This window comes from Hibiscus syriacus, unplaced genomic scaffold, assembly GCF_006381635.1.
Source record: "Hibiscus syriacus cultivar Baekdansim isolate YM2019G1 unplaced genomic scaffold, ASM638163v2 tig00110020_pilon, whole genome shotgun sequence".
In the NCBI taxonomy this organism is placed as follows: domain Eukaryota; kingdom Viridiplantae; phylum Streptophyta; class Magnoliopsida; order Malvales; family Malvaceae; genus Hibiscus; species Hibiscus syriacus.
Genome location: NW_024062568.1, coordinates 2220029 through 2246998, shown reverse-complemented (window position 1 = coordinate 2246998; position 26970 = coordinate 2220029). Strand labels below are relative to the sequence as shown.

The following is a 26970-nucleotide window of genomic DNA, read 5'->3' as shown; positions in this document are numbered from 1 at the left end:
ATGTCGTCGAGTGTGGTTAGTTTGCGAGGGAGTTCCTTTTCACGCTTGGAATTGGAATACTTTTAAAAATATTGCAGACAAGTGTGGTAATCTATTAGTAATCGACGAAAGATGTCAATCACTATCATCTTTTGATCGGGCAAAAATTCAAATCCTCACAAAGGCAAAATTGAGAATTGACGAGTCGTTGGAGTTGAAGGTCGGTGCTAACTCATTCAAAATTATGGTGCATGAAATTGAGCTTTCCTTCAAACCAAATTCTTGGGTCCCTGACGAAGTCGATAACTATTAGATCTCTTTTCTTCAATTGGGGATTTGATTTACTTTAATGGTTGCAGGTGTTGGTTTTCTTTTGTGTTTTGTTCTTTTGCGTTGTTTTGTTCCTTTTGCTGGAGATGTAAATTAGAAACAAGATAATTGTCGAAGGGATTTTCTGGTTGAGGAAGTTAGAGTTTTAGGTGTTTCTGGTTTGTTGTAATGGTGTATTTCTCCATTGGAGGATATTCGGTGTTTCCATATGTATTCGATATTATTATTAATAAACTATGAGGTACTCTTTTCTTCCTTCCAATGTTCGTTAACATACTTCTTTGTATGTGGACGAATACGAAGGGAGTTTTTAATGAGGCCTCCAACTTCTATCAAAAAAAAAATTTTGAACAGCCTTCTCAAACATGATACGCTAGATTCTCTATTAAGTTTGATGCTGAAAGTGATTCAAAAATAGTTTGGAAAATGGCTATTATGGTATGGACAATAGTGCGTCGAATGACTCGAGTGAAAAACATTAACGCCGTGGTTAATTGTCTTGAATTGTTCATTTCCAAAAGTTATAGGGACTATATTTCTCTTCCTTTTTTGGGATGGATCAATTTGCCCCAATTTTGAAATTGAGAAGATCTAAAAAGTTTCTTTTTTTTGTTACCAGAGTATGTTTATATCAAATATGTTTTTCATCCAGTAATTGTATAAACAAAATACGGTTTCCCTATATTTAACAAACATTTGTAGGTTCTTGACATTGTAGAAAAGATGGACCTAAAACATTTCAGGCCTGTTGAACCATTGGGATCAGGTAACACTGGATGGAAACATCTTCTTGTCTTTTGTAATTTCTTGACATACTTTGAACAAATTTATATTTGGATTATGGATAAATTAATTGATTAAGGTGAATTAATATGTGTATAAGGTGAATTAGGCTTATGTTTGTATTTATGTCGAAGAATTGTGTAGAATTTGTTCTTTGTTGAATGATACTCTGGAATAGATTCTTATTGACTAGTTACATAGATAAATCATTTGTTCTGTAGGTGTCTAGCTGGTCCATTTCTTGGCCTTGTTTCTGAAGATGTCAGATATAAAATAGGGAATATCAACTACTCTTCCGATAGTTTCATCAGCTCCCGACAGTTTGGCTGAGTCGTCTAAGGCGCCAGATTTAGGCATTGGTCCAAAAGGGCGTAGGTTACAAATCCCACAGCTGTCGAATGTTTTTCTATCTCATGGTGGTGTTTAGTTTAATTGTTTTGTTTTTAAGCTTATTATGCCTTAGTTTAGTGGTGTACATGTCCTGTGACTGTAGTTTAGTGGTTCTACTGTGAGGATCGGTGGAGAATAAGATGACCTTATTGGGTTCTTTGATCTTTCAATCTGAGCACAAATATGAAATCCAATGACCATATTTGTTCACAGTGATTTTTCATTTTCAGCTTCCTCATATAAGGTATGGAAGTTAAGGATAAGGTACTAATGTTTATTGTATGTATATTTTATACAAGAATTGATGCAGGACACATTGTTCATGAAGTGCTGAAAACGATGTGTTTTAGGTTTTTGTTAAATATGAAGAGTTGGAGATGTAGGACTTGGGATACAATGACTTTAGGCCTTAGGGTATACCTTTGTTAACTTCAGATGTGGAGCAATTGCTGCTAATGGATATTGTTTGACACGTTGACCATTTCTATGCTAACTTCAGTGCTTTCAGGTAGCTTCTGGCCAACCACAACTACATTTGAAATTTTTTTTAACGAGGAGATGAACTACCAAAACATTTGGAACCACTCTTTGCTTTCTTTTCCAACCATATACCATCAGTAATCAACAACCTCAGAGACCTCGTTCCCTGCTTCCACCGTATATATATCCCCCCAAACAAGTCAAAGTCTCAAACCATTAGACAGAACAACAACCTTCCTTTTCTGCAGGGTTCCAAATCTCCAGAAATGGCCTCTTCCAATTGTTTTGTTTTATCCATTTTCATGGCTCTGTCATTGTTGAACATCAATGTTGGGCTAGCAGCTCGTCATCTCCTCCAGATGCCACCATCTTTGCCTGGAGTAACGTTGCCACCATTGCCATCTATCCCCAATCTCCCACAACCGACATTGCCAACATTGCCTACAACGCAACCATCGTTACCCAAGCCTGGAGCTCTACCTCCACTTCCTAGCAGGCCAACATTACCTACCCTGCCATCCATCCCTCCACTTCCTAGCATGCCGACAATGCCAACCATGCCATCCATCCCTCCGCTTCCTAGCATGCCAACATTGCCTACCATGCCATCCATCCCCACAACACCAACTACCATCCCATTCTTCTCGCCACCTCCTTCAAAAACTAGCCCTTGAAATTGTTCACTCATCCAGAGAGTTTGGACTATGTGTCTTTGGCTTTGGTGTGGTCGTTCCTTTAAATATTAATCTTCTATCACCTCGGGATTATGTAGGAAGATTTTAGTCAGTTGTTTCCTTGCATTGTACTTGTGTATTTCTTTTGTGTTGTTCTTGTATGATCAGAAGTCACTTTGATTTATTTATGTAGAATACTCTAATAACAATGTATCTATCATTTCCATTTTGATCTATTTTATCCTTTCATACGACCATTCATAACTTGTGCGCCACATGCTAGAGAAGTAAAGGAATGGTTAGAAGTGGAGGCAACAAGTCATGTGTTTCCTTCACTAAAAGTGTTGAAAACTACAGATTGTCACTAAATGAGTGTAATTTCTTCTCATTATTAGATGGTGCAAGGAGTTAAGTAGGAGATAGGATGAACTATTTCCCTCTGGGAATAATGAATTGTGACAACTTATGTGAAATGGAAGAGGGACTTGTTGCGTCCACATGTGCAGAAAATGAATTTGCAAGAGTAGAGAGTATATCTTTTCTCCAACATCACAGCTCAAATTTCAGCAGCCAGGATTGTGTAGTTTTGTCATTTTTTTTCTTTGTGGTTCTCGGTTTTTAATCAAAGTTGCATTCCTGCATGATTTGAGGAGTGAGGAGTGCTGGGGAATAAGATGACCTTTCTGGTTCTCTCCTTGTCTGATGTTTCAATGCGAACAGGTATCCAAGCATCTTATTAACATTATGACAGCAGTTGTATGTTACATGGATTCTAGTGAAAGCACACACTTGGTTTGTTCTAAAGTTTCTTCTAGAAACATCGATCACAATCCCTTGTCTTTCTTTTCCATTATCATTTCTTTGAGCTTGGTGGATTCTATGTCAAAAGTTTTTCTTACGAAAGTGATTAATTGCTATGTCAAGTTTCTATCTAACGGAGGTGTCTAGTTAATATAATTTTAGTTTTTAATTTTATTATGCCTAGTTCATGCCGGTACAAACGCCGCCCTTTGATTTGACTCTTGAGATAGAGTTACCATGTTCAAATTTTACTTTTCCACGATAATATACCAATTACATTTACGCATGACTGAAGATCTTTGGTTGACAACTTGAGATGTATGCTTTCTTGGCAGTCGTGTTTTATTGGACTAAAGGCTTCTAAAAAGAATGTTTTAAAAATATATCCATAAAGCAGAGGTTCATTTTGTGGCTGTAGTTTAGTGGAAAGAAATCTACGTTGTGGCCGTAGAGTCCTGAGCTCGAATCCCAGCATTCCCATAATTTTAGTTTTTTTCTTTATCTTTGTGGTTCTACTGTGAGGATCGGTGGAGAATAAGATGACCTTTTTGGATTCTTTGATCTTTCAATCGTTGATCTTTTGTGATTCTACTCCGAGGATAGGTGGGGAATAAGAAGACCATTTTGGGGTTGTTTGATCTTTCGATGTGAGCACGAATATAAAATGCAATGACCATCACATATTTGTTCACTGTGATATTCATTTTCAGCTTCCTCATATAAGGTATGGAAGTTAAGGGTAAGGTTTATTGTATGTGTATTTTATACAAGAACTAATACAGGACACATTGCACATGAAGTGCTGAAAACAATGTGGTTTAGGTTTTGTTAGATATGAAGAGCTGGAGATGTAGGATTTGTGATGCAATGACTGTTGGCCTTAGGGTATACCTTTGTTAACTTCAAATGTGGAGCAATTGAGTTAAAATTATGGCCTGCTAATACATATTGTTTAACCATTTGTATGCTAACTTCAGGTAGCTTCTGCCAACCACAACTACATTTGACAAATTTTTTTAATGAGGAGATGAACTACCAAACCATTTGGAACCACTCTGTGCTTTCTTTTCCAACCATATACCATCAGTAATCAACAACCTCAGAGACCACGTCCCCTGCTTCAAGCCTATAAATATATCCCCCCAAACAACTCAAAGTCCCAAACCAATAGACAGAACAACCTTCCTTTACTGCAGGGTTCCAAATCTCCAGAAATGGCCTCTTCCAATTGTTTTGTTTTAGCCATTTTCATGGCTCTTTCATTGTTGAACATCAATGTTGGGTTAGCAGCTCGTCATCTCCTCCAGATGCCACCAGCTTTGCCCGGAGTAACGTTGCCACCATTGCCATCTATCCCCAATCTCCCACAACCGACATTACCGACAACGCAGCCATCGTTACCCAAGCCTGTAGCTCTACCTCCACTTCCTAGCATGCCAACATTGCCTACCATGCTATCCATCCCTCCGCTTCCTAGCATGCCAACATTGCCATCCATCCCCACAATACCAACTACCATCCCATTCTTCTCGCCACCTCCTTCAAAAACTAGCCCTTGACTCATACAGAGAGTTTGAACTATGTGTGGTCTGTGTTCCTTTAAACATTAATCTTGTATTATCACCTGGGGATTATGTTTGAGGATTGTAGCCATTTGTTTCCTTACATTATACTTGTGTGTTTCTTTTGTGGTGTTCTTGTATGATCACAAGTCACTTTGATTTATTTCTGGTTCTCTCCTTGTCTGATGTTTGAATGGGAACAGGTATATAAAATCCAAGCATCTTATGACAGTAGTTGTATGTTACATGGATTCGAATGAAAGCACACACTTGGTTTGCTCTAATGTTTCTACTACAAACATTGATCACAATCTCGTCTCTCTTTTCCATTTTCATTTCTTTGAGCTCGGTGGAATCTATATTAATGTTGTTTCTTCAATAGTTTCAAAAAGAATTATTAATTCCTTATAAACATGGTCGACTCTATTGTTGCTTGACAGTTTGGCCGAGTGGTCTAAGGCGCCAGATTTAGGCTCTGGTCTGAAAGGGCGTGGATTCAAATCCCACAGCCGTCAGGTTTTTAATGTTGTTTTATCTTTTCAAAATAATTTGATAATTTGAATTTATAATTGAGATTATAAGTTATATATTATTATCTTTTGTATAAGTTTACTACTTTTGATCATAATCATTTTACGTCACCATTTTCACTCATCTATCGATTTTAAAAAAATATATAAAACTTATAAATTTACAATGTATCAACAATATATATATATAGTGGTTCTTTTTTAATTTGAACTATTCTTAATGTAAGCAAAATTTTCTTACCAAATTTCTTACCGCTTGGTTAAAAGAAAAACACCTGTTTTCATTCCTTTGAAGGTAACTTCGCAAATTTACAGCTTGGTAACTTGTTAGAACCTACCATTCAACATAACCCCGAAAAAGAAAAGCTGTACAGTGAGTATGGAATATAACTCTATCCTTCTAAGCACCATCATCTTTAGTGATCTTAACCTATCATTCCCATCCCATTAACATTTTTCTAACACCCTCTTCGATCTTACTCCTCGGAACATGACAACTATCTCCTTCGTCGAGTAGGATCCTGTACACTTCCCATTCACGGTCGCAGATCATGTGTCTCCCTATCTCAACCTGAGAAAAATCGATGTACAAACAGAGTTGCAGTTAGAATTTGGAGGACAGCAAACATTTATGAAAGCTACGATGGACGATAATAAATGATGCAGAGGTTAATACCGAAAAGATCTGGGTATTGAGATTCTTGAGAGCAAGGGTTATGTCGTGGAAAACAAGAGGACGGCCTCTGCCAGACAGTTCAACAGGGTTTGCTACAAGTAGCTCGGTATCAGGGCCCCGGCTTACCACAGCCACTCTAAGAGGACGCCAAAGCTCCATCTTCAGACGGGAGCATAGTGCGTTTTGCTTATTGCGGTCTACAATTTTCTTGCCGTCGGCTTGTACTATGAACAAATCCAACTCACAGCCACCTTTTTGGTTCGTAAAGAATCATCCATACGAAACCTGATATGAAATGTTAATTTTTATACAGAGCACATACGAGAATCAAGTAATCAAGGAAAGAAGCCCAGCCACATAGTTTCACAACCTTTTGCAATTATGAACTACTCTCTATGGACATTCAAGACTTCCGGAAGGTAATTTCATGCAATATTTGAAGCATAAAACCATCAAAATTGAAGGTTTCCTTTAGGTTTACCAATTGCAAGCAAATTCAAAGCTATGTGCTCCGACTCTTCATTTTACTTAAAATACAAGTGCCCGACACGTATTGGAACATGGGTGTGAGGATAAGACCCTCCAAATGTAAGGAAAAACTTGGAAAAAATAAAACATACTTGTATCAGGACACATTCCGTATTTGACACTCACACCCTAACCCAAGTAAGAGATTCAAAGTACTGCACAAACGGGATCAGCAATGCCAACAAAAGAATTGTTTTGAATAAAAATAGCTAGAAGTTTAATACATGTACCTGGATATTATAGCCCTTTAGAGTTCTCATGGTATCATATATTAGACCTTTGTGGTCCTGGCAGAGGACTTGAATAAGTGTGTGGGAGGGACTAAGGTGTTGTCAACGGTAACTGATATTGGGTTTGAAGCAAGTAATCCTCCAGGATGTCGTGCAGGCAGCTCTAAACTGAACATATCTTCAGTGATCGTGGAAGGAAGAAACAAAGTTCCTTGTGAACATGCAGTTATTTCCAGGCCAACTGATTCAATCTCACAACTCACCAATACATCACCTAATGCATTTTTGAAGTGAAGGATCGTTTGACCCTGCCGTTCATTCGTATGAAGAAGTTCCCTAAAATTAAAAAAAGGGAAGAACCAAGTTACAAAAGCATCCCACGCATACATATCTGCATACAAATATATGCATACATGCATAAATGTAAGCGTACTTACAAAAGCATCACACACATACATGTCTGCATACAAATATATGCATACATGCATAAATTTAAGCATATATACAACATCACAAACACACACACACACATACATATATATATATATAAATGACAAATACATGCATTGCCCAAGACAATTAACATAATGGTACAAGTCTTTTGAGTCTGTTAATGATACTAAAACTTTATGCATATTTTCTCCTTTCTTTCACTTTGAAAACACGTCAAGTTAAGGTTTGAATGTAATAAAACGTGTAAAGTTCCATTAAATTTGATAAAAGGTCAAGTACAACTTAGGCATATAGTCATATGACAACCTCTTGGGTATAAAGAAGTGGCAAAACCATACACGGTGCTTCGAAGCGTCTCTTATTACATAACCATCACTGAACAAACATCGGTACACTTTGGAGTTTATAGAAGTAGAACATTCCCTTTAAGAGATCAGTTAGTTTTTATGTTCAAGTCTAAAGCAATGATTCACAAAAAGGAAACTGTATGGAGTTTATTTATGACTAAATTGATTCCAAATTATTATTTCCAATTATTCGCTATGTTAACCTTGATACCCTTTCCCTATTTCACGCTTAAAGCAAATATACAAATTTCAAGTTTAAAAAGCTTTCAACATTGGCAAACCTGGTATCAGTGATGAAAAAGAGGTCCATCACTTTTCCATCTGGAGTTGTGGATACCTTCACTCTCTTTATCGTAAGCTCCAGATCAAAAAGGACCTGAGTTATATCTATCGAAACAGAAAACGAGAATTTATATCAACTAAAAGACATGGATATGCCACTTTAACAAAACACAAAATAACTCTTAATGAATCTCAAAGATCAACAACCACACTCAGTTACAGAGCAGTAACCGGGGAGGAGGGCCGGTGTGGGGAAGAAAAATATAGACTGAGAGAGGATATGTAGCAGTGCTTCACACTTGATCTCCTTGCTTAGAAAAATAAACAAATCATTTGACTGAGAGGGTAGTTCATTAGGAACAGATTGGTAGTCTAGAAATTCATGATATTATCTATTGAAAGCAGCTTGATTTACGGATTGGTAGTTCACTTTAGACATCAAGCACTAAGGCAAAACAAAATCAAATGCCCAAAATCACTCGAAAACCGATATGAGATGGCTAATGACTAGCTAAACCAAACATTTCATTTTCCCTCATCAACTACTAAATTTAAAAAGAAAGATTACCATGCAATAGTCCTTTCCTATCACAAGAACACCAAAACTTCAATAGAAACACATCCAATGGTCTTGGCTGTTGATTTACAGGCCTGTAATAGTCGATTCCGGATGTCCAAAAATAGGACGGACAAACTTCCAATATCCTTTTTTCAAGCAAATCCCACCTTGTGTTTGTTTTTCCATCCACCCAAAGCACTATGTAGCACCATTTCCCATCTGTTGAGAAATCTTATCCACCAAAAGAGAGGAAAAGAATCAGTAATTGACTTAAAACTTCAAATTCTTTGTAGCATCAACCCAAACAAAATTGAAGAAATTAAAAAGGGAAGATGAACAACTAAAAGAAAACCCCAAGGATTAATATTCAATCAATTACATAACATCCCATTAACATAAGAAATAAACAAAAAGCTAAGAAAATCACAATGACCCATCATTTAAAATGTTAAAAATAACTCAAAAATAATTAAACCTCAAAGAATTTTTTTAATAGCGAGTAGAAGAAGCTTACCTCCTCTGGTGATGCTTAACCCAAAGAGTAAAATAATCCTACACAAATCACAGCCTAATCCAGTCTTATCAGGACAATTAACCGATATCACAGTGGGATCTCCAGTTTTCTCTGCTGGACTTATCACTACAACATCTTCCCTCAAAATTCCCATCTTTTCCACTTTCAGTTTCTCTTCACTCTGTTTCTTTGCTCCAAAAAAAACTGGGGTTTTCTTCTTTTTTTGTTACCCTTTTCTCTTTTGCCTCCTTATATGTTTTGTTGTCCACTTTTGAAGCAAATGGATTGGGGAATGTCTCAGGAAAGGCGGGTTAATATACGGCTAATATACAGCATTACCGGATACATTAAAATGTATTTAATAAATTCGGTTTAGCGGTACCTATTATGTTGACAACTAATAATGTTTTAGGTAGAAAATATGAAAAACTATTAAAAAATTTGGTAACCGGTAAACTTTGGTTATCGGTAAGTATCTATCCTTTTTATAAAAGTGTCCATACGTTTAACATATCAAGTAAATTTTACCGGTTTTGTCATAATGAATCTGGTTTTGTCATATTTTTACCTGTTATATTGTAAATTATCTATCCTTTTTATAAAAGTATCCATACTTATTTCACTGTGAAAATATATTTATTATTATCTTTAGTTAATATTGTTAAATTTAAAATCTAAATAATATTTTATAAAATATCAAAACAATCAAATAATTTTTTGTGTAAATGAAATTATTAAATTAATATTGTAGGTGGAAAACATGAAACACTATTAAAAAAATTGAAACATAAATTACATAACTTTCAAAAAAGTATATATCATTTTATAAAAGTGTCCATACTTATTTCACTGTTGAAAACATATTTATTATTATATTTGGTTAATATTGTTAAATTTAAATTCTAAATAATATTTTATAAAATATCAAAACAATCAAATAAAATTTGTGTAAATTAAATTATTAAATTAATATTGTAGGTGGAAAACATGAACACTATTAATAAATTGAAACAAATTACATAACTTTAAAAGCAGTTTTAAATCCTAAAAAGTGTCGATACTTTTAAAAATATATCGATCCAAAAAGATATACCAGGTAAAAATATGATAAAACCGGTAACAAAATGATAAAACCGGTAAATTTAAAAGTGTCGATACGTTATATAAGGATCGACACTTTGTGAATTTAAAAGAGAAGCAGTTATAGCGCCTATAATGTGTCGATACTTTAAAAAAATATATCGATCCACAACGATATAACAGGTAAAAATATGATAAAACCGGTAATAAAATGATAAAACCGGTAAAATGATACCGGATATATTGAAAGTGTCGACACTTTCGTAAGTACGTGTAATAAATTATCGACACTTTCAAAGAAATAGGTAATTATCCTTTCGAAAGTATCGACACCTGACATAAAAGTATCGACACTTTTGTATTTGTATCGATTAAATATAAATAACATATCCGATGAAAATATAAAGGCCATAGCTAAATATCCTCTGAAAAAAGATAGAACGGACGAGTTTTGAAATCGAAGAGTAATTGTTGCTGCATTTCAGAAGGCGTTTCTAAAGCGAAGTTTGTTTGTTTGTTGCTGCAGTCGAATCGAAAAGTATGTTGTCGAAACCCTAATTTTTTATTATTACAGTAATCGCGATAGAGTTTTTTATGTGTTGTTTGGGGTTTTGGAGTAAGGAAGCATTTGGGACCGATTGCAGGTAGAAATAGATATTCAAGGAAAAATATAAATGTCGATACTTTTATTAAATATTATAGGTAGAAAATGATATTATAGGTTGTATAAATGTGCCGACACATTTTGGTGTGGCCATTCAAATTCTTTTGAAGAAAACCGTTTTACCACAAGAGTAGTTATCTATATTTGTATATTGAAAAGTGTATGTAACAAATAATTTGATTTGCGTAAACTGATATATGAAGGAAAAATGGAGTCAATGGGTTGGAAAATTGTTGGTGGAGCAGATGACTTTGAAATTGAGGCCGAGACTCGAAAGCAACCAAAGGGTGGATATATGTACTTCTAGTAAGTATCAATGTCTTTTTGTTATTATTGTTGAAATGGTAATTGGATTAAAGTATCGATAAACTTTAAATTGATTACAAATTTTAAATGTTAACAGTATGGCCGAATGCAAAAGGATGAAGGGAGATGGCACACAGAGCGGTTCGGTATGTAAAATGAAATTGACATTGAGTAGTATTAGTATTTAGTGTTAATGTATTGATTAAGAAACGTTTATGTTTAATATTAGGTGAAAAAAGATGTGAGGTCCAAATGGAATTCAATGAGTGATGCTGAAAAGGAACCTTACATCACACAGTCAAGGAATGATAGTAAAGAATACAAAGAACGGAGGAAAGCACATGAAAATAAGGTATTCATTAAACTTGTAAATACGTTGATACAAAATATATAAGAACTATAACATTATATATTGTTAAAAAATGTAGGAAGTTTCGACAAGGTGCAGCATTAAAAGGGTGAATTTATTAATTAAACACCTTAAGGAGAAGGGTCAGTTGAATGTGCTGGGAGAAATAGGTTTTGGATCGTTGATCGGAGTAAGGGATCGACCTATTCGGAGGGAATTGTGTCGATCCTTGATGGCACAATTTGACGTCAGTCAATGTATGGCTAAGTATGGTGATTATTCATTCCCTCTGGGGGTATCGACTGCTGCAGCCGTATTGGGGGTACAAAACAAAGGCAAAAGTGTTATAGAAGTCTGTAGGAGTAAGAACTGGAAAGCACTTGCCTCCAAATATGGTTTGAATCATAAGGTGACATATACTGAAGTTGAAGAGGATATCAAAAGTGGATCTTACTTGGGGGATGAGCTGAAGGCCCGAGTTCTATTGTACCTTGTCGGTATATTTCTTTGTCCAACGGGTGATACGTCAACGAACAAGGAATATATGAAGCTCATTTGCGATGAAGGCTTGAAGGGTGAATTCAATTGGGCTGAATATATCCATTCGAGATTGATTGAATCAATTATTACCTTTAAAAAGGGCAGCCAGAGATACCTCAAAGGGTGCATAGCAATCTTAGAGGTAAATGAGTTGAATCACTTTTTTGTGTTTTTATATAAAAATTCTAATTTTATTATAAATGCAGGTTGCACTGTTCGATTTTTGGTCGGGCTGTGAGGCAGTGCCGGCTTATGAAAGAACCGGAGTGGCACGCATCCGTGCATGGGGGAAGGAAGAGGTGGTTAGAGTGATGGTGAAGTTGAAGTTGGATAGAGGGAAGAAGCAAGAAATGGTAATAAATGTAATTAAATAATATTAAGAATATAATCAATGTCTTAATATTGTAATTTAATTTTTTGAAGGTTATTGGCAAGGATGTAGAGGAGGCAGTGGAGGCAGAGGAGAAGAAAGGAGGGATGGTTGTATTGGGGGATGAAGGTGAGTGGGACGACGGTGAAGCAAAACAGAGTAACTTCGACATTTTGATGTCTGAATTGGCTGATATCAAAAAAATCCAATTTGAAATCATGCAAAGACAATCAAGAGTCGAAGAGAAACTTGATCAAGTCGTAGAGAAACTCGAGAGGCATAAGGGGGTAGTGGAAGGAAAATAGAAGGAGTGGTGAAAGAAGTAGAGGTGTTGAGGGGTGAAGTGGTGAAAGAAGTTTCGGTGTTAAGGGGTGATATTAAGATGGTGACGGGAGAAAAATTTGAGGGAGTGGTGAAGGAGGTTGTTGATTTGAGGAGTGAACTTACGGGGGTGAAGGGGGTGGTTGATAAATACTCGGATGAAGGAGCTCAATTGAAGGGTGAAATAAAAGATATGAAGAGCTATGTAGAAAAAAAGTACGATGAACTGAAAAAATGAAGAAGAAAAGAGGGAGGAGGAAGAAGAAGAGATGGAAGAAATGAGGAGGAAGGAGAGGCCCAATGTGCTTTATACACCGGAGAGTGTCATAGCAGCAGTTTTGGATTCGGAATGTCCTGCACCCCAGAAGAAGAAGCAGAAGGTAAGTTTAATAAAAGAATACTTAATTTGATTTTTATTATGTTGTTGTGACAAAAATTTGTATGCAAAATTGTAGGTTGAAAAAGCGGACATTCCAACCGGAATTGATGACATCGAAGCTGCAATTTGTGATTATTTATGGAATAGCGAGTTAGAATCGGGGTAAGTGAAATATATTGTTTTGTGAGTGATATTTAAATATTTCATGACAAGATATTAATCCTAATGATTCATACAGATATTCTGTAATATCAATGGGAAATCAATTCGCTACTGTATACGACGTTGCAACGTTGAAGCCTACAGAATGGGTTGGCGGTGTGGTAAGTAGAAAGTAGAAAATAAATAAAACTTATTGAATATGTTCTGATTGTGTAATTAATTTTGTTAGGTTATCGATTTGCTCGCCTGGACCATATGCTACGATTCTCAAAAGTCACACCGGAGGATTGGCTACCTTCCATACCTCTTAGTGGTGAGTTAAATTAATAAATATTGAAAAGTAGTGTTATAGACGGTAAATTAATAATGTTTGTTGCGTAATTACAGCAACAGGCGTTGGAAGCCAACAATAAAGAAAGTGTTGAGAATATTTCTACCTTCTGGGGTGTCATATTGGATAACTATGTGAAATTCACCGACTGTGAGAAGGTAAGACACCATACCAATTGCAAATGATGTTTCGGATATAGAATGTTGAATTTTGTCAAATTGGGTGTGAAATTTTTTGCAGATAATGATCACAATAAACTACCATAATTCACACTGGTATCTGTTGGTGTTGGATATGGTAGATCATGTTGTAACAATATGATAGTATGTTTACAACTGAAGCAGCTAAACAGAGAGTGAAGGATGCTAAGAGATTGGTATGTATGTATGTATGAAAGGACATTATGTAAATTATAATGCATAATTTTTTTGGTGCATAACTTCTTCTATTTTAATGCAGATTAAAATATTAGATTCTTATAATAAGAAACGCATTTGGGTTGAGTCATGTGGATCTCTAGGAAAGTATCCCTTGAAAAACTTCAAATTTGTGGAGCATAAGAAGAATAAGCAATTGAATGGGTATGAGATGTTATCACAAATAGAAAGCTTAATTTATGCAGTATTCATCATAATTGACATGTGTTGTTTTCAAATTTTGTAACAGATATGATTGCGGCATGTATGTGATGATGTGGATGGAATCGATCGGTTCTACAGGGGCAACTGGTGATTTTGTAAGTGGATAGAAAAAATTTTTTGTGGTAAAATTGTTAAAAGTCGTAGATTGAATGCTGTAGTTGACAATACTTAACGTTCTGACAATTTGAATATAGGTTGTTGGAGACTGGGATCGATCGCGAGTATTAAATGATCTCGTAAGCCACAATCAAAATGAACGAAGACAGGAGATAACAAAAGCTGCAATTACATAAGAATAACAAAAGGATGCAATGATGTAAATGTCGAGTTAATTTTGTATAAGATTTATAATTTTGTATACGATTTATATTTTTTTATGTGAATATAATTATGAATGAGATGAGAAAAGTTAGCAGTATGTTGTTGTACATGTTTCTTATACACATTAAGGGTCATGTCGATACTAATATAGTTTGTGTCGATATTTTTTTTCCAGAATGAATTAAAAACAAGGTGCATCAATAAAGTGTCGATCCATATATAAAAGTGTCGATCCCAAAATCATCGAACCCAAAGTATAATGTAATATGTAATTTTTCAATCTAACCGGTACAATTATACCGGTTTTATGAGAGAATAAGTCTAAATAATGTGTCGACACTAATATAGTTTGTGTCGATATTTTTTTCCCAGAATGAATTAAAAACAAGGTGCATCAATAAAGTGTCGATCCATATATAAAAAGTGTCGATCCCAAAATCATCGAACCCAAAAGAATAATGTAATATGTAATTTTTCAATCTAACCGGTACAATTATACCGGTTTTATGAGAGAATAAGTCTAAATAATGTGTCGACACTAATATAGTTTGTGTCGATATTTTTTTCCCAGAATGAATTAAAAACAAGGTGCATCAATAAAGTGTCGATCCATATATAAAAAGTGTCGATCCCAAAAATCATCGAACCCAAAAGAATAATGTAATATGTAATTTTTCAATCTAACCGGTACAATTATACCGGTTTTATGAGAGAATAAGTCTAAATAATGTGTCGACACTAAATAGTTTGTGTCGATATTTTTTTCCCAGAATGAATTAAAAACAAGGTGCATCAATAAAGTGTCGATCCATATATAAAAAGTGTCGATCCCAAAATCATCGAACCCAAAAGAATAATGTAATATGTAATTTTTCAATCTAACCGGTACAATTATACCGGTTTTATGAGAGAATAAGTCTAAATAATGTGTCGACACTAATATAGTTTGTGTCGATATTTTTTTTCCCAGAATGAATTAAAAACAAGGTGCACCCATAAAGTGTCGATCCATATATAAAAAAGTGTCGATCCCAAAATCATCGAACCCAAAAGTATAATGTAATATGTAATTTTTTAATCTAACCGGTACAATTATACCGGTTTTATGATAGAATAAGTCTAAATAATGTGTCGACACTAATATAGTTTGTGTCGATATTTTTTTTCCAGAATGAATTAAAAACAAGGTGCATCAATAAAGTGTCGATCCATATATAAAAAGTGTCGATCCCAAAATCATCGAACCCAAAAGTATAATGTAATATGTAATTTTTCAATCTAACCGGTACAATTATACCGGTTTTATGAGAGAATAAGTCTAAATAATGTGTCGACACTAATATAGTTTGTGTCGATATTTTTTTCTCAGAATGAATTAAAAACAAGGTGCATCAATAAGTGTCGATCCATATATAAAAAGTGTCGATCCCAAAATCATCGAACCCAAAGTATAATGTAATATGTAATTTTTTAATCTAACCGGTACAATTATACCGGTTTTATGAGAGAATAAGTCTAAATAATGTGTCGACACTAATATAGTCTGTGTCGATATTTTTTTTACAGAATGAATTAAAAACAAGGTGCATCAATAAAGTGTCGATCCATATATAAAAAGTGTCGATCCCAAAATCATCGAACCCAAAAGTATAATGTAATATGTAATTTTTTAATCTAACCGGTACAATTATACCGGTTTTATGAGAGAATAAGTCTAAATAATGTGTCGACACTAATATAGTCTGTGTCGATATTTTTTTCCCAGAATGAATTAAAACAAGGTGCACCCATAAAGTGTCGATCCATATAAAAAGTGTCGATCCCAAAATCATCGAACCCAAAAGTATAATGTAATATGTAATTTTTTAATCTAACCGGTACAATTATACCGGTTTTATGAGAGAATAAGTCTAAATAATGTGTCGACACTAATATAGTTTGTGTCGATACTAATTTAAATATCAAGTGTTTTCCACCGTTTATATAGTACTCTTAATCGAGAAACCCTAAACATAAATGCAAGCAGCAGATCTTCCTCTCCTCTTTCTTCCTTCTACCGTTATCATAAGTGACGATCAGATATTCAGGTAAATTTATCGATATTTTATGGGTTTGATTGATTTCTATATTGTAGTTTTTATCCTGAATGTGTTTGTGTTCCATTGTAATAGGGGTAGCATCCAACCAAAATGGCTCCAAAACGTCAGCGTCAGAAGCGAGGTCTTTCTCAAAGCTCTTCTCAACCCAGTTCTTCTCAACCACCTCCTTCTGTAACAAACGATTCTTCTGAGGAAATCAGGTCCTTCGAAACTCTGAACTTTAGATCCGACATGGAGAAACAAAGATGGCAGACGAGTTTTAAAGTAAGGAAGATTCGTCCCGAACGTGTCATTGACCTGGGTTTCTTGTTTGATGATAAATATGCATTTAGTTTTAAATCCACATTTACATCTTGGGGTTGGCTTGAATTCCTTGGTGTAGAACCAAGATATTATCCCAACCTAGTTAGAGTCTTCTACAACAATGCTTCCTTACAGCACGAGCCTAATAAGACTAATATAATAGGAATTAATACACATGTCATGGGGAAGGATATATATATATCTCCAGAAACTATTGCGGAGGGTTTAGGTGTAGCGAATACAGGGGATTCAGATGAAAATGGTGTAGATTGGTCTACAATTAAACGGGTTACTAGAAATAGCCCAATTCACCTCGATGTAGAGTCGAGAGTGTTTCACAAAATGCCACATGGTATATCCGGCCTAGTGGGGGAAAACATTCAACGCTTCGAGACAGCGATTATTGGTGGATAGCAAAGTATAAATCCAAAACGGCTCCAAACATTGCAAAACTCATATTTAATACAATTGTATATATGGTCACAAAGGGAGCAACAATTTCAACTACACTACCATATGGATGTGTCATCACCCATCTGTTGAAGAAGAAGGAAGTTGATTTTTCGCATGACGCCCCTGTTCGATTAACCCGCAAGATTGACATGGTATTTATTAAAAAAGCGGGATATGATTTTGTTGAAAAACTCGGTTGGAAGCGTGTCAAGGAGGTCGGATTAGATCAAGAGAGGGAGGAAATGGACCCCGTTGGCCATGAAGAAGAGCAACCAAGTGGAGACGCAATGATGGAAGAAGCAACAGTTGCAGGGGATGTCACAATTAAGACCGTGATGGAATACATGGTCAATTTTCGGGAGCATATTGATTCCCTTGTGAGTGGAATGCGATCCGATATTTCATCATTGCACGTGAAGTCTCCATGTTGCGTAACGAATTACGTCAACGACATCAAACGTTAGGTAATTCATTATCTATGTTTCTTAACATTTACACGTTCTGAACTTTATTTTATTTTCTTTTAACAGATGTGGACAACCAATCGGTCGCAGAAGATGAAGCTGACAATGAAGATGACAATGATGATGATGATGACGATGAAGCTGGCGATGAAGATGATGACGATGATGATGATGATGATGAAGATGATGATCCAAACAAGTATATCGTGTCTGCAACGCCGCCTTCAAGAAAACTTTTAATTTTGATCTCAATGGTGTCCTTGCCTACATCCCAAGACTGCCGGCAGGTTTTAATTCTATTCTTTTGTATCCATTATTTTAACATATAAGCGTAGAACTTTAATCTCATTTTCTTCATGTTGTAGATGTTGTCCTCAGAAGAGGATTATTTGAATTTATGCAATTTTGTGTCGACAATTTTGTTGTTGCCCTTTGGTCTTCAAAGATGAGGTTAGAACATGTTTGAGGCAATTGAATTACTGTAGTCAAAATCGTTAATATACATTTGAATGTTAACATTCAAACTTGATTACAATCTCAGGCATAACGTCGACCGTGTACTTGAGAAACTACCTGTATTTTCCGAGCATTTTCTATTCGTGTGGGTAAGATGAATGTCATTACAGTTTGCTGACTTTTCCTTGTCTATGATTCCTACATATTTATGTTCGACTGTTTGTGAACAGGATCAAAAAAATGCAAAACATACGATTCTGTTACCTATTGTAAAGATCTCAATGATGTTTGGAACGCGTGTCCAGATTTTAACGAGCTAAATACACTTTGGTCGATGATTCAGCGGAAAAAAAATGATTTATAATCCGGTAGGTTGCATTTTGCATGTTTCTGATCAGTTGAACAGGTGTTCAGACATTGATTATTTTAACAACTTATGTGTTTATATAGAAATACAATTACATATGTCCACGTACCTTTGACGCTGCTTCCCATTCGAACGACAAAGCTCTAGGTATGACACAAATTTATTCATGCTTATGCGAATTTAATTTATTGTTAGTAAATTGCACCCATTAGTTGATAATTGAAATTTATGTATGTCCTCAGAAAAAGGCGGAAACATACGAGAGTATTTGGAAAATTTGTTGAAGGCCTCTAATGTCCGGACTTCGTTAGAAACAACCCTTTTCATCGATTAATTTTGTTTGTCGGTACATTATTTGAACATTCTTGTGTATTTAAATTTTGGTGTGTATATGTATGTATATTTTCATTAATTATTCCATATTTGTTCTATGTGTACATATACATTTGAGTGTCTATACTTTTTAATATATTGTAAAGTATCTATCCTTTTTATAAAGTGTCTATACTTTTTCACTGTGGAAAACATTAATTAAGTTTCTTTTGAGTGAGTTTTAAGATATTAATTTAGTAATTATAGGCGTCTAATGATTAATTTTTACGTTACGGTATATATTATTGTTAAATTAAAAATTCTTATATTATTTATAAATATCAACACAATCACTAATTTTTTGTGCAAATGAAATTATTAAATTAATATTGTAGGTGGAAAACATGAAACATACTTAAAAAATATTGAAACTAAATTACATATCTTTAAAAAAAGTATCGATCCTTTTTATAAAAAGTATGGACACTTTTTACAAAAGTGTCGACATTTTACACATCGGAACCCATAATTATAATGTATAGATAATTTTGTAATATAACCGGTATAAATATACCGGTCTTATGCGCGAATGGTCTACAACCTATATCGACACTTTTAATATTGTGTCGGTACTTTATATCCATATTGGAAGAAAAATGTGTCGACGATTTAAAAAAGTGTCGACATTTTACACATCGGAACCCAATTATGTAATAGATAATTTTGTATATAACCGGTATAAATATACCGGTTTATGCGCGAATAGGTCTACAACCTATCGACACTTTTTAATATGTCGGACTTTATATCCATATTGGAAGAAAAATGTGTCGATACGATTTAAAAAGTGTCGACATTTTACACATCGGAACCCATAATTATAATGTAATAGATAATTTGTAATATAACCGTATAAATATACGGTTTTATGCGCGAATAGGTCTACAACCTATCGACACTTTTAATATTGTGTCGGTACTTTATGTCCATATTGGAAGAAAAATGTGTCATACGATTTAAAAAGTGTCGACATTTTACACATCGGAACCCATAATTATAATTAATAATAATTTTGTAATATAACCGGTATAAATATACGGTTTTATGAGCGAATAGGTCTACAACCTATATCGACACTTATATATTGTGCGGTACTTATGTCCATACCATTTAAAAAAGTGTCGTAATTTGAAGTAACGCGGTTTTCTTCCTCATTCAAATATTTATATGTACATACAATAGGAGTGATGTGATACTTACGATATATTATATGGAGATCGTTGTCATCCATTCCGTCTTCGAAAAAATCAGTTGATGTAGGCTGTGTGCTTGTACTCAAACAAGCTTGACTTGAGGACATGTTAGTTTTTATGCCCCTCACCGTTGCAGTACCCACATCGCCTAATTTGCTTCTCGACCTTGTTCTTCGGCACTTCTTTTCGCTTGCGTTGTTTTCGTTCAGGGTCACGAACATTGTTTACTACAATGCTGGTTGACTGAATGATTCAACAAACGAGTTTTCTAATTCTTCTATTAGTTTTTTCATCTCATCTCTTCGGTTTGAAGACTCGTCTGTCTTTGATGCAATGTAGCATAACCTGCTTGACGTTGAACGTAGAGCCGAACCTTGCCATTTGCATCACTGGAGACACATTCAAATCAACATAGCTGGGTGCAGAAGCCTTCTCATTATCCACCTACTTTGAATCAAAGTCCCGGCAATATGTGTAGTCCAATTGCTTCAAATGTGAATTGATGGCGACACGGAAGTCCAACGGTCTCGAATTTTTTGCAGAGCAAATTAGAGTTTTCGTACGAGAATCAAACTAATTTCAAATTTCCTATTTTTTCTGCGTACTTTGACAAAATATAATGTTGACATTCATGATAAGGACTAATCTCTGCCTCAATCCGGTACAAGTCTCCCGTGTAAGTCATCTTGGAACACACGAAAAGATTCGCGGTAAAAATCGCAGCGGCATGGCTTTCAAGGTCGACCATTTTGTGATCTGGAAGGGCTTCGTATGGGAACTTAAGTAATCCGCTTTCAACCGTTCATACGCATTCTACTAATTCCATCTTCAATTGCACGAACAACATCTAAATATGTCTTTTGTTTTCAGTGCAATAGCTAGTGAAGCATTCATAGACTCGCACCTTTGTGTTGAGCGAATTTGGCAAAGAAATGACCGGTTAGATATGCTTGTGCCCATAAGTGTTATTTCCTTCTCAATCACCCATGGATGCTTTTGGACGTTGAATTCTGAAACAATCGAACGCCATGATATCAATTCTTGGTTGTCCACCAGGAAGCCATGCATTTTGAGAATGCTGCTGTAAACTTGGTCACCATGTTAGCTTGTGCATTGCGAGAAAGATGCCAAGAACATAATCTGTGCTTAGCATAAGGGATAACAGATTTGATAGCCCTCTGCATTGCCCTATCCCCATCGGTACAACAGAAATAGGTGATTTATTCATCATGGCTTCTAAAAAATTCTGTAGCACCCACTCGAAAGATTGAGACGTTTCGTCAGCGATTATGGCAGTGGCAAACACAATTGTGTTATGGTGATGATTGACACCAATAGGCATAATTGGTCGACCATACAAATTATCTTGTACGTTGTGTCGAACGCAATTACATCACCGAAGCATGGTAATCCGATCTCGATGTAGAATCCGACCAAATAAGTATACAATCCCCCGATTCGTCTACCGAGTATGTCATAAAAAACCGGATCATCATGTTTCTTATAATCAAAGTAGGCAATAGCGCATTCCATCCCCATCGACGATTTCCTTTGCTTTACCTCTTTGAAGTGCATTGTAGAGGTCTTTATGTGTAAATCCAACATTATGATAGCCCCCTGCCTGCTGCGTTAAATAGTTCTTACTTGTGACGTGCCAACACCAACCTCTTTCAATGTGTTGCCTCATCGATATCAGCCTTACTTACAGCTCGATTAGAACGCATAAATGGTGTCATAGCAGATGTGCACAATGCATGATTATGTTCTGATCAGACTTACTTATAACCCACTGATCGTTGTATTTGTTGCTGTAACTACGACTTAGCCTTACATCTGTTCTTGGACTGGCGTATGAGCACGTTGACGATCAAAGTATTGACTTTGATACTCGAAACCCTTCTTGGAACAACAAAATTCTTGTGTCTTCACATTCCTTCCACGTCAAGCCGTGTTGTTTACGTGCACTAAACCATGTTCCGTGCGAATCCCTTGTAAAAGTGCCAAGCTTGATCACGTGAACAGAAGAGCTGACCAACCAATCTGTCAGATTCATAACATTATGTACTTCATGGCATTCCTGTTGGCTTAACATTGTCTACATCATATTATCCATGGCAAATTTGTTGTGCAAGTTCAGTGCCAGGAGTTGATGGATATGTAACGAAGGTTCATTTTGAACATGTTTCTGTAGTTAAAGGGTGGGTAACATTAAATTCGCAGTACTATTTAGGTATGTACAATAACTACAAGTATATTATCATTTTAAATTCGCAGTACTGTTAAAAAATTGAAACATAAATTACATAAGTTTTAAAAAGTATCGATCCTTATAAAAAGTATGGACACTTTCAATATAATAGGTAAACATGATGTAATAGGTAGCCCTATATAATGTAATAGGTAATGGTATATTGTAAAGGTCTATCCTTTTTATAAAGTGTCCATACTTTTTTCACTGTGGAAAACATTAATTAAGGTTATCTTTTGAGTGAGTTTTAAGATATTAATTAGTAATATAGCGTCTAATGATTTATTTTTTACGTTACGGATATATATTATTAAATTTAAAATTCTAAATATTTTATAAAATATAAAAACAATCAAATAATTTTTGTGCAAATGAAATTATTAAATCAATATTGTAGGTGGAAAACATGAAACTACTTAAAATATTGAAACATAAATTACATCTTTAAAAAAAGTATCGATCTTTTATAAAAGTATGGACACTTTCAATATAATAGGTAACATATGATGTAATAGGTAGCCCTTATATAATGTAATAGGTAATTTATATTGTAAAGTGTCTATCCTTTTTATAAAAGTGTCCATACTTTTTTCACTGTGGAAAACATTAATTTAAGGTTATCTTTGAGTGAGTTTTAAGATATTAATTTAGTAATTATAGGCGTCTAATGATTTATTTTACGTTACGGTATATATTTATTAAATTTAAAATTCTAAATAATTTTTAAAATATAAAAACAATCAAATATTTTTGTGCAAATGAAATTATAAATCAATATGTAGGTGGAAAACATGAAACATACTTAAAAAATATTGAAACATAAATTACATATCTTTAAAAAAAGTATCGATCCTTTTTATAAAAAGTATGGACACTTTCAATATATAGGTAAACATATGATGTAATAGGTAGCCCTTATATAAGTAATAGGTAATGGTTATATTGTAAAGTGTCTATCCTTTTATAAAAGTGTCCATACTTTTTTCACTGTGGAAAACATTATTTAAGGTTATCTTTTGAGTGAGTTTTAAGATATTAATTTAGTAATATAGGCGTCTAATGATTTATTTTTTACGTTACGGTATATTATTAAATTTAAATTCTAAATATATTTTATAAAATATCAAAACAATCAATAATTTTTTGTGCAAATGAAATTATTAAATCAATATTGTAGGTGGAAAACATGAAACTGTTAAGTATCGATCCTTTTATAAAAAGTATGGACTTTCAATATAATATAATGTAATAGGTAAATTTGCAATGCTATCGGTATAAATATACTGGTTTACTTAAAATAGGTAAATAAAGCGCTACCTATTACATTATTAAGCGCTACCTATGTTATTGTACTTTATAATATTTCGGTTAAATAATATAACATAACGGTCTAAATTTAACCGGTCACTTGTTTAACCGGTCACGCGTATATTAGCCGTTTTTAGGCGCCGCACCGCAGAACGACCCAATGGATTGAAGTTTCCGCAAAAAACAGTGAGGGAAACAAGAGTACAAACTGGGGAAAAAGAATCAAAAATAACATATTGGAATTATTATTATTAATTCCTCTGTTTCTGTTTCCTACTTTCCTTTCCTTCAATGTGAATTTCAATTTTCGTCCTTTTTCAATGGTGATTAGCCTATTTTGTAAACGAGTGGGTTTTTCAATGATCAAGTGAGATCAGATTTACCTGATCTACACGTGGCTTTTGTTATTTGATATGCTTAAAAGCTAATGTAAATATAAATTTAAGAACCGAATTTTCATACCACTATTTTATTCATTGTTAAAAAAATTAATTTAATTTCTAAACTTATATTGATTTTTAGTCATTTACCTTTTTCTTAGTAAAGACTTGATTTTATGGTTAACGTAATATTAAAACCAGCCATGTAAGATTTACCTTCGATAAAATAAAAAATCATCATACTTAATATCAAATCAAAATCACCTCAAAAATCTCGTAAACTCAATCTTCAATCCACATATTAAGTCAAAATCAACCATCCTCATTAGTTCATTCACTTAACATCGTCATCGTTGAAACTTCACACGAAATCACCGTCATCTTCTCCTTTTGGTCAAGCAAATTCAACTCAAATCAAATGAATTGATGTGTTATTGTAAGATAATAGCACATCATAATTAAATAATAATATAATTTCATGTTAGCAGTTTTATTAATTTTTAACGGGAGTGACCAAAGTAAAACAAAAACGTAACGTTAGATATATTTTTTTAATAATAGTTGAGTGACCAAAATAAAACAAAAATGCCAGTGGGAGTACTAATGTAGTTACCCTTCATTCTGTTAATAACATTGAAGTTGGTAAATTGCGACCGAAAACATTAACGGTATCAATGAACTATAATTTCAAACTTTATCAAAGTATAGGGACTATAATGTTGGCTGATCATTTTAGAGATTGAATCATATTTATTCTACAATTGTAATACTCAAATATATCCTAAAATTTTGTAGAAATGGAATCAAGTCCTTGTATGAATGCAGTTAAGGTTAATAAATATTATATTTTTATAATAACATATTTCTTAAAAAATAAAACAATTCAATTGAAAAAATAATAATTAGAATATGCAAAATTTGTTAGGACTTGCAAAACAGATTTGCCAATATTAAAGTGTTGAGCATTTGAGAAAGGTCAAATGAAATATTTTAGTGATTGGGTAGGTAGTTGGTGATGGTAGGTGCAAAGATGACCTTTTTATGGTTTTTTTTATAAAAAAGTATCTTTATTTCTTTGAATAATTAAACTATTCAGTTGTATAGAGTATTGTTCTTTCTAAATGATTCGAGTTCAAAAATTTATTATAAACATATAAATAATCATAGTAGAATGTTTAAAATAAGGATTAATTTGCTTTCAGAAATACTATAGTTTGTTTTACTTTAAAAAATGATTTTTTCAATTTTTTAAATAGAAATGAACAATAATTATTAATAATAAAATTAAAATTAATTATATTAAATAAAATATGATTAATCAATCAAAATAAAACAACCACAAGGTGATTTTATAACTACTTATATTTCAAATTTTTTTACAATCAAATATTTCTTTAATGTTCTTTTCTAAAATATAAAAAAATTACAATGCTTTTATTTTATACCAAACCATTACTTAAATCTTATAAATTTCGTGGTCATATTACCGTTTCCGGATAATTTGGAAATTATCGCGATAAATTAACGGTAAATTCGGTAAGTCACTGATCACCTAACGCCCTGCCTCTTAATTTTACACGTTGAAGATTCAGCACGTGGGAGATTTTTATGTCCTCCTATCACGTGATATTTACTTCTACCAGACCGAGGTGAGAATATTCGGTGGAATCCGCATTAATGGGTAAATTACTCGAATCATCCAATTACTAAATATAAAAATAATAATTAACTTTAAAAGTTAAAAACTAAGTCACTTAGTTATAGATCACAATCATTTTGATGTGTCATTAAAATTGAAACGGAGGTTAAATGCATAATTTAATCACTTAATAATCATAAAAGAAATCCATTTGATTTTAATTACTGAAATGAGGGCTCCATTTGATGATCGAACTCTGGAAAGGCTACCATTGATTATAAAAATATATATCTCGAGTCGAAGGTTATATAAATAGACAAAATAGATGGATTTAAAAAATTAAAAGTTTATGAGTTTTACACTTTTACTTGTCAGCACCGACATTTTAGACAGTTCAAATTAATGGAGTGCCTTAAGGCGTAGGGTAGACTCAGTTGTACCCCTATGACCCAACGACCTAATGACAATTTGGATTTTTTCTTCATATTCCTTGTCTTTTTATATACATGTGCAAAAATGGGATAAACTAACTATTTACTGTCTCATTTACTTGGTGTTTTCGTTTTTTTATTAATTATTTTTAAATCATATCTAATATTATTTTATTTTATTTAATATCATACATTAAGTTTGATTATTGATTTAACAAAAATGATTGTGTGACATGATACGATGATATTTTTAGTTCAAAATTACACATTCTATTATGACTAATTTGATAGATATATAAATTTGAGAGTTAAAACTATTATATCATGACACATCATCATTCTGTTTAGTCAATAATCAAACTTAATAAAGACGTTAGACAGGTTTTTTTTTAAGAAAAATTTATCAAAACAAAAATAAGAGAATGGATAAAATACAAAATATATAATTTACTCCAAAAAGATATTATCAACATTTAGTTTTTTAAGACTTTGATATTTAATTTTTAAAATAATAATTAGTATTATTACAAATATTGTTATGTCTCCGAAGAATGATCTCTGAAAACTATCAATTCTCAGACTGATCAAAGGTCATAGATCTATCTCTTTGATTATCAAAGCTTTTAGAGAACTCGACTACTTCATGTAAAAGTTTTTGAACCAACCACAATGTAT

At 33.7% G+C, this 26970-nt stretch overlaps 2 protein-coding genes, 1 non-coding gene and 1 pseudogene across 3 annotated transcripts; 2 read left to right on the top strand and 2 right to left on the bottom strand.

Moving 5' to 3' along the window:
• Nucleotides 1-2308: 2308 nt before the first annotated feature.
• On the bottom strand, nt 2309-2650 carry LOC120213411 (PE-PGRS family protein PE_PGRS30-like). The gene has a single exon (XM_039211569.1). It carries the CDS (start codon nt 2648-2650, stop codon nt 2309-2311), a length of 342 nt encoding a protein of 113 aa, XP_039067500.1.
• Nucleotides 2651-4651: 2001 nt separating this feature from the next.
• Nucleotides 4652-4996, top strand: LOC120213410 (protein PELPK2-like). Its single transcript, XM_039211568.1, has one exon. It carries the CDS (start codon nt 4652-4654, stop codon nt 4994-4996), a length of 345 nt encoding a protein of 114 aa, XP_039067499.1.
• A 438-nt stretch (nt 4997-5434) lies between these two features.
• TRNAL-UAG lies at nt 5435-5514 on the top strand. Its single transcript has one exon. It is a non-coding gene; the product is annotated as a tRNA-Leu (tRNA).
• Nucleotides 5515-5807: 293 nt separating this feature from the next.
• On the bottom strand, nt 5808-25866 carry LOC120213231 (annotated as a pseudogene).
• Nucleotides 25867-26970: the final 1104 nt, after the last annotated feature.

What these genes read in the sequence shown, in the direction of transcription:
- LOC120213411 (XM_039211569.1), bottom strand. Translation starts at nt 2,650, where the DNA reads ATGAGTGAACAATTTCAAGGGCTAGTTTTTGAAGGAGGTGGCGAGAAG.
- LOC120213410 (XM_039211568.1), top strand. Translation starts at nt 4,652, where the DNA reads ATGGCCTCTTCCAATTGTTTTGTTTTAGCCATTTTCATGGCTCTTTCA.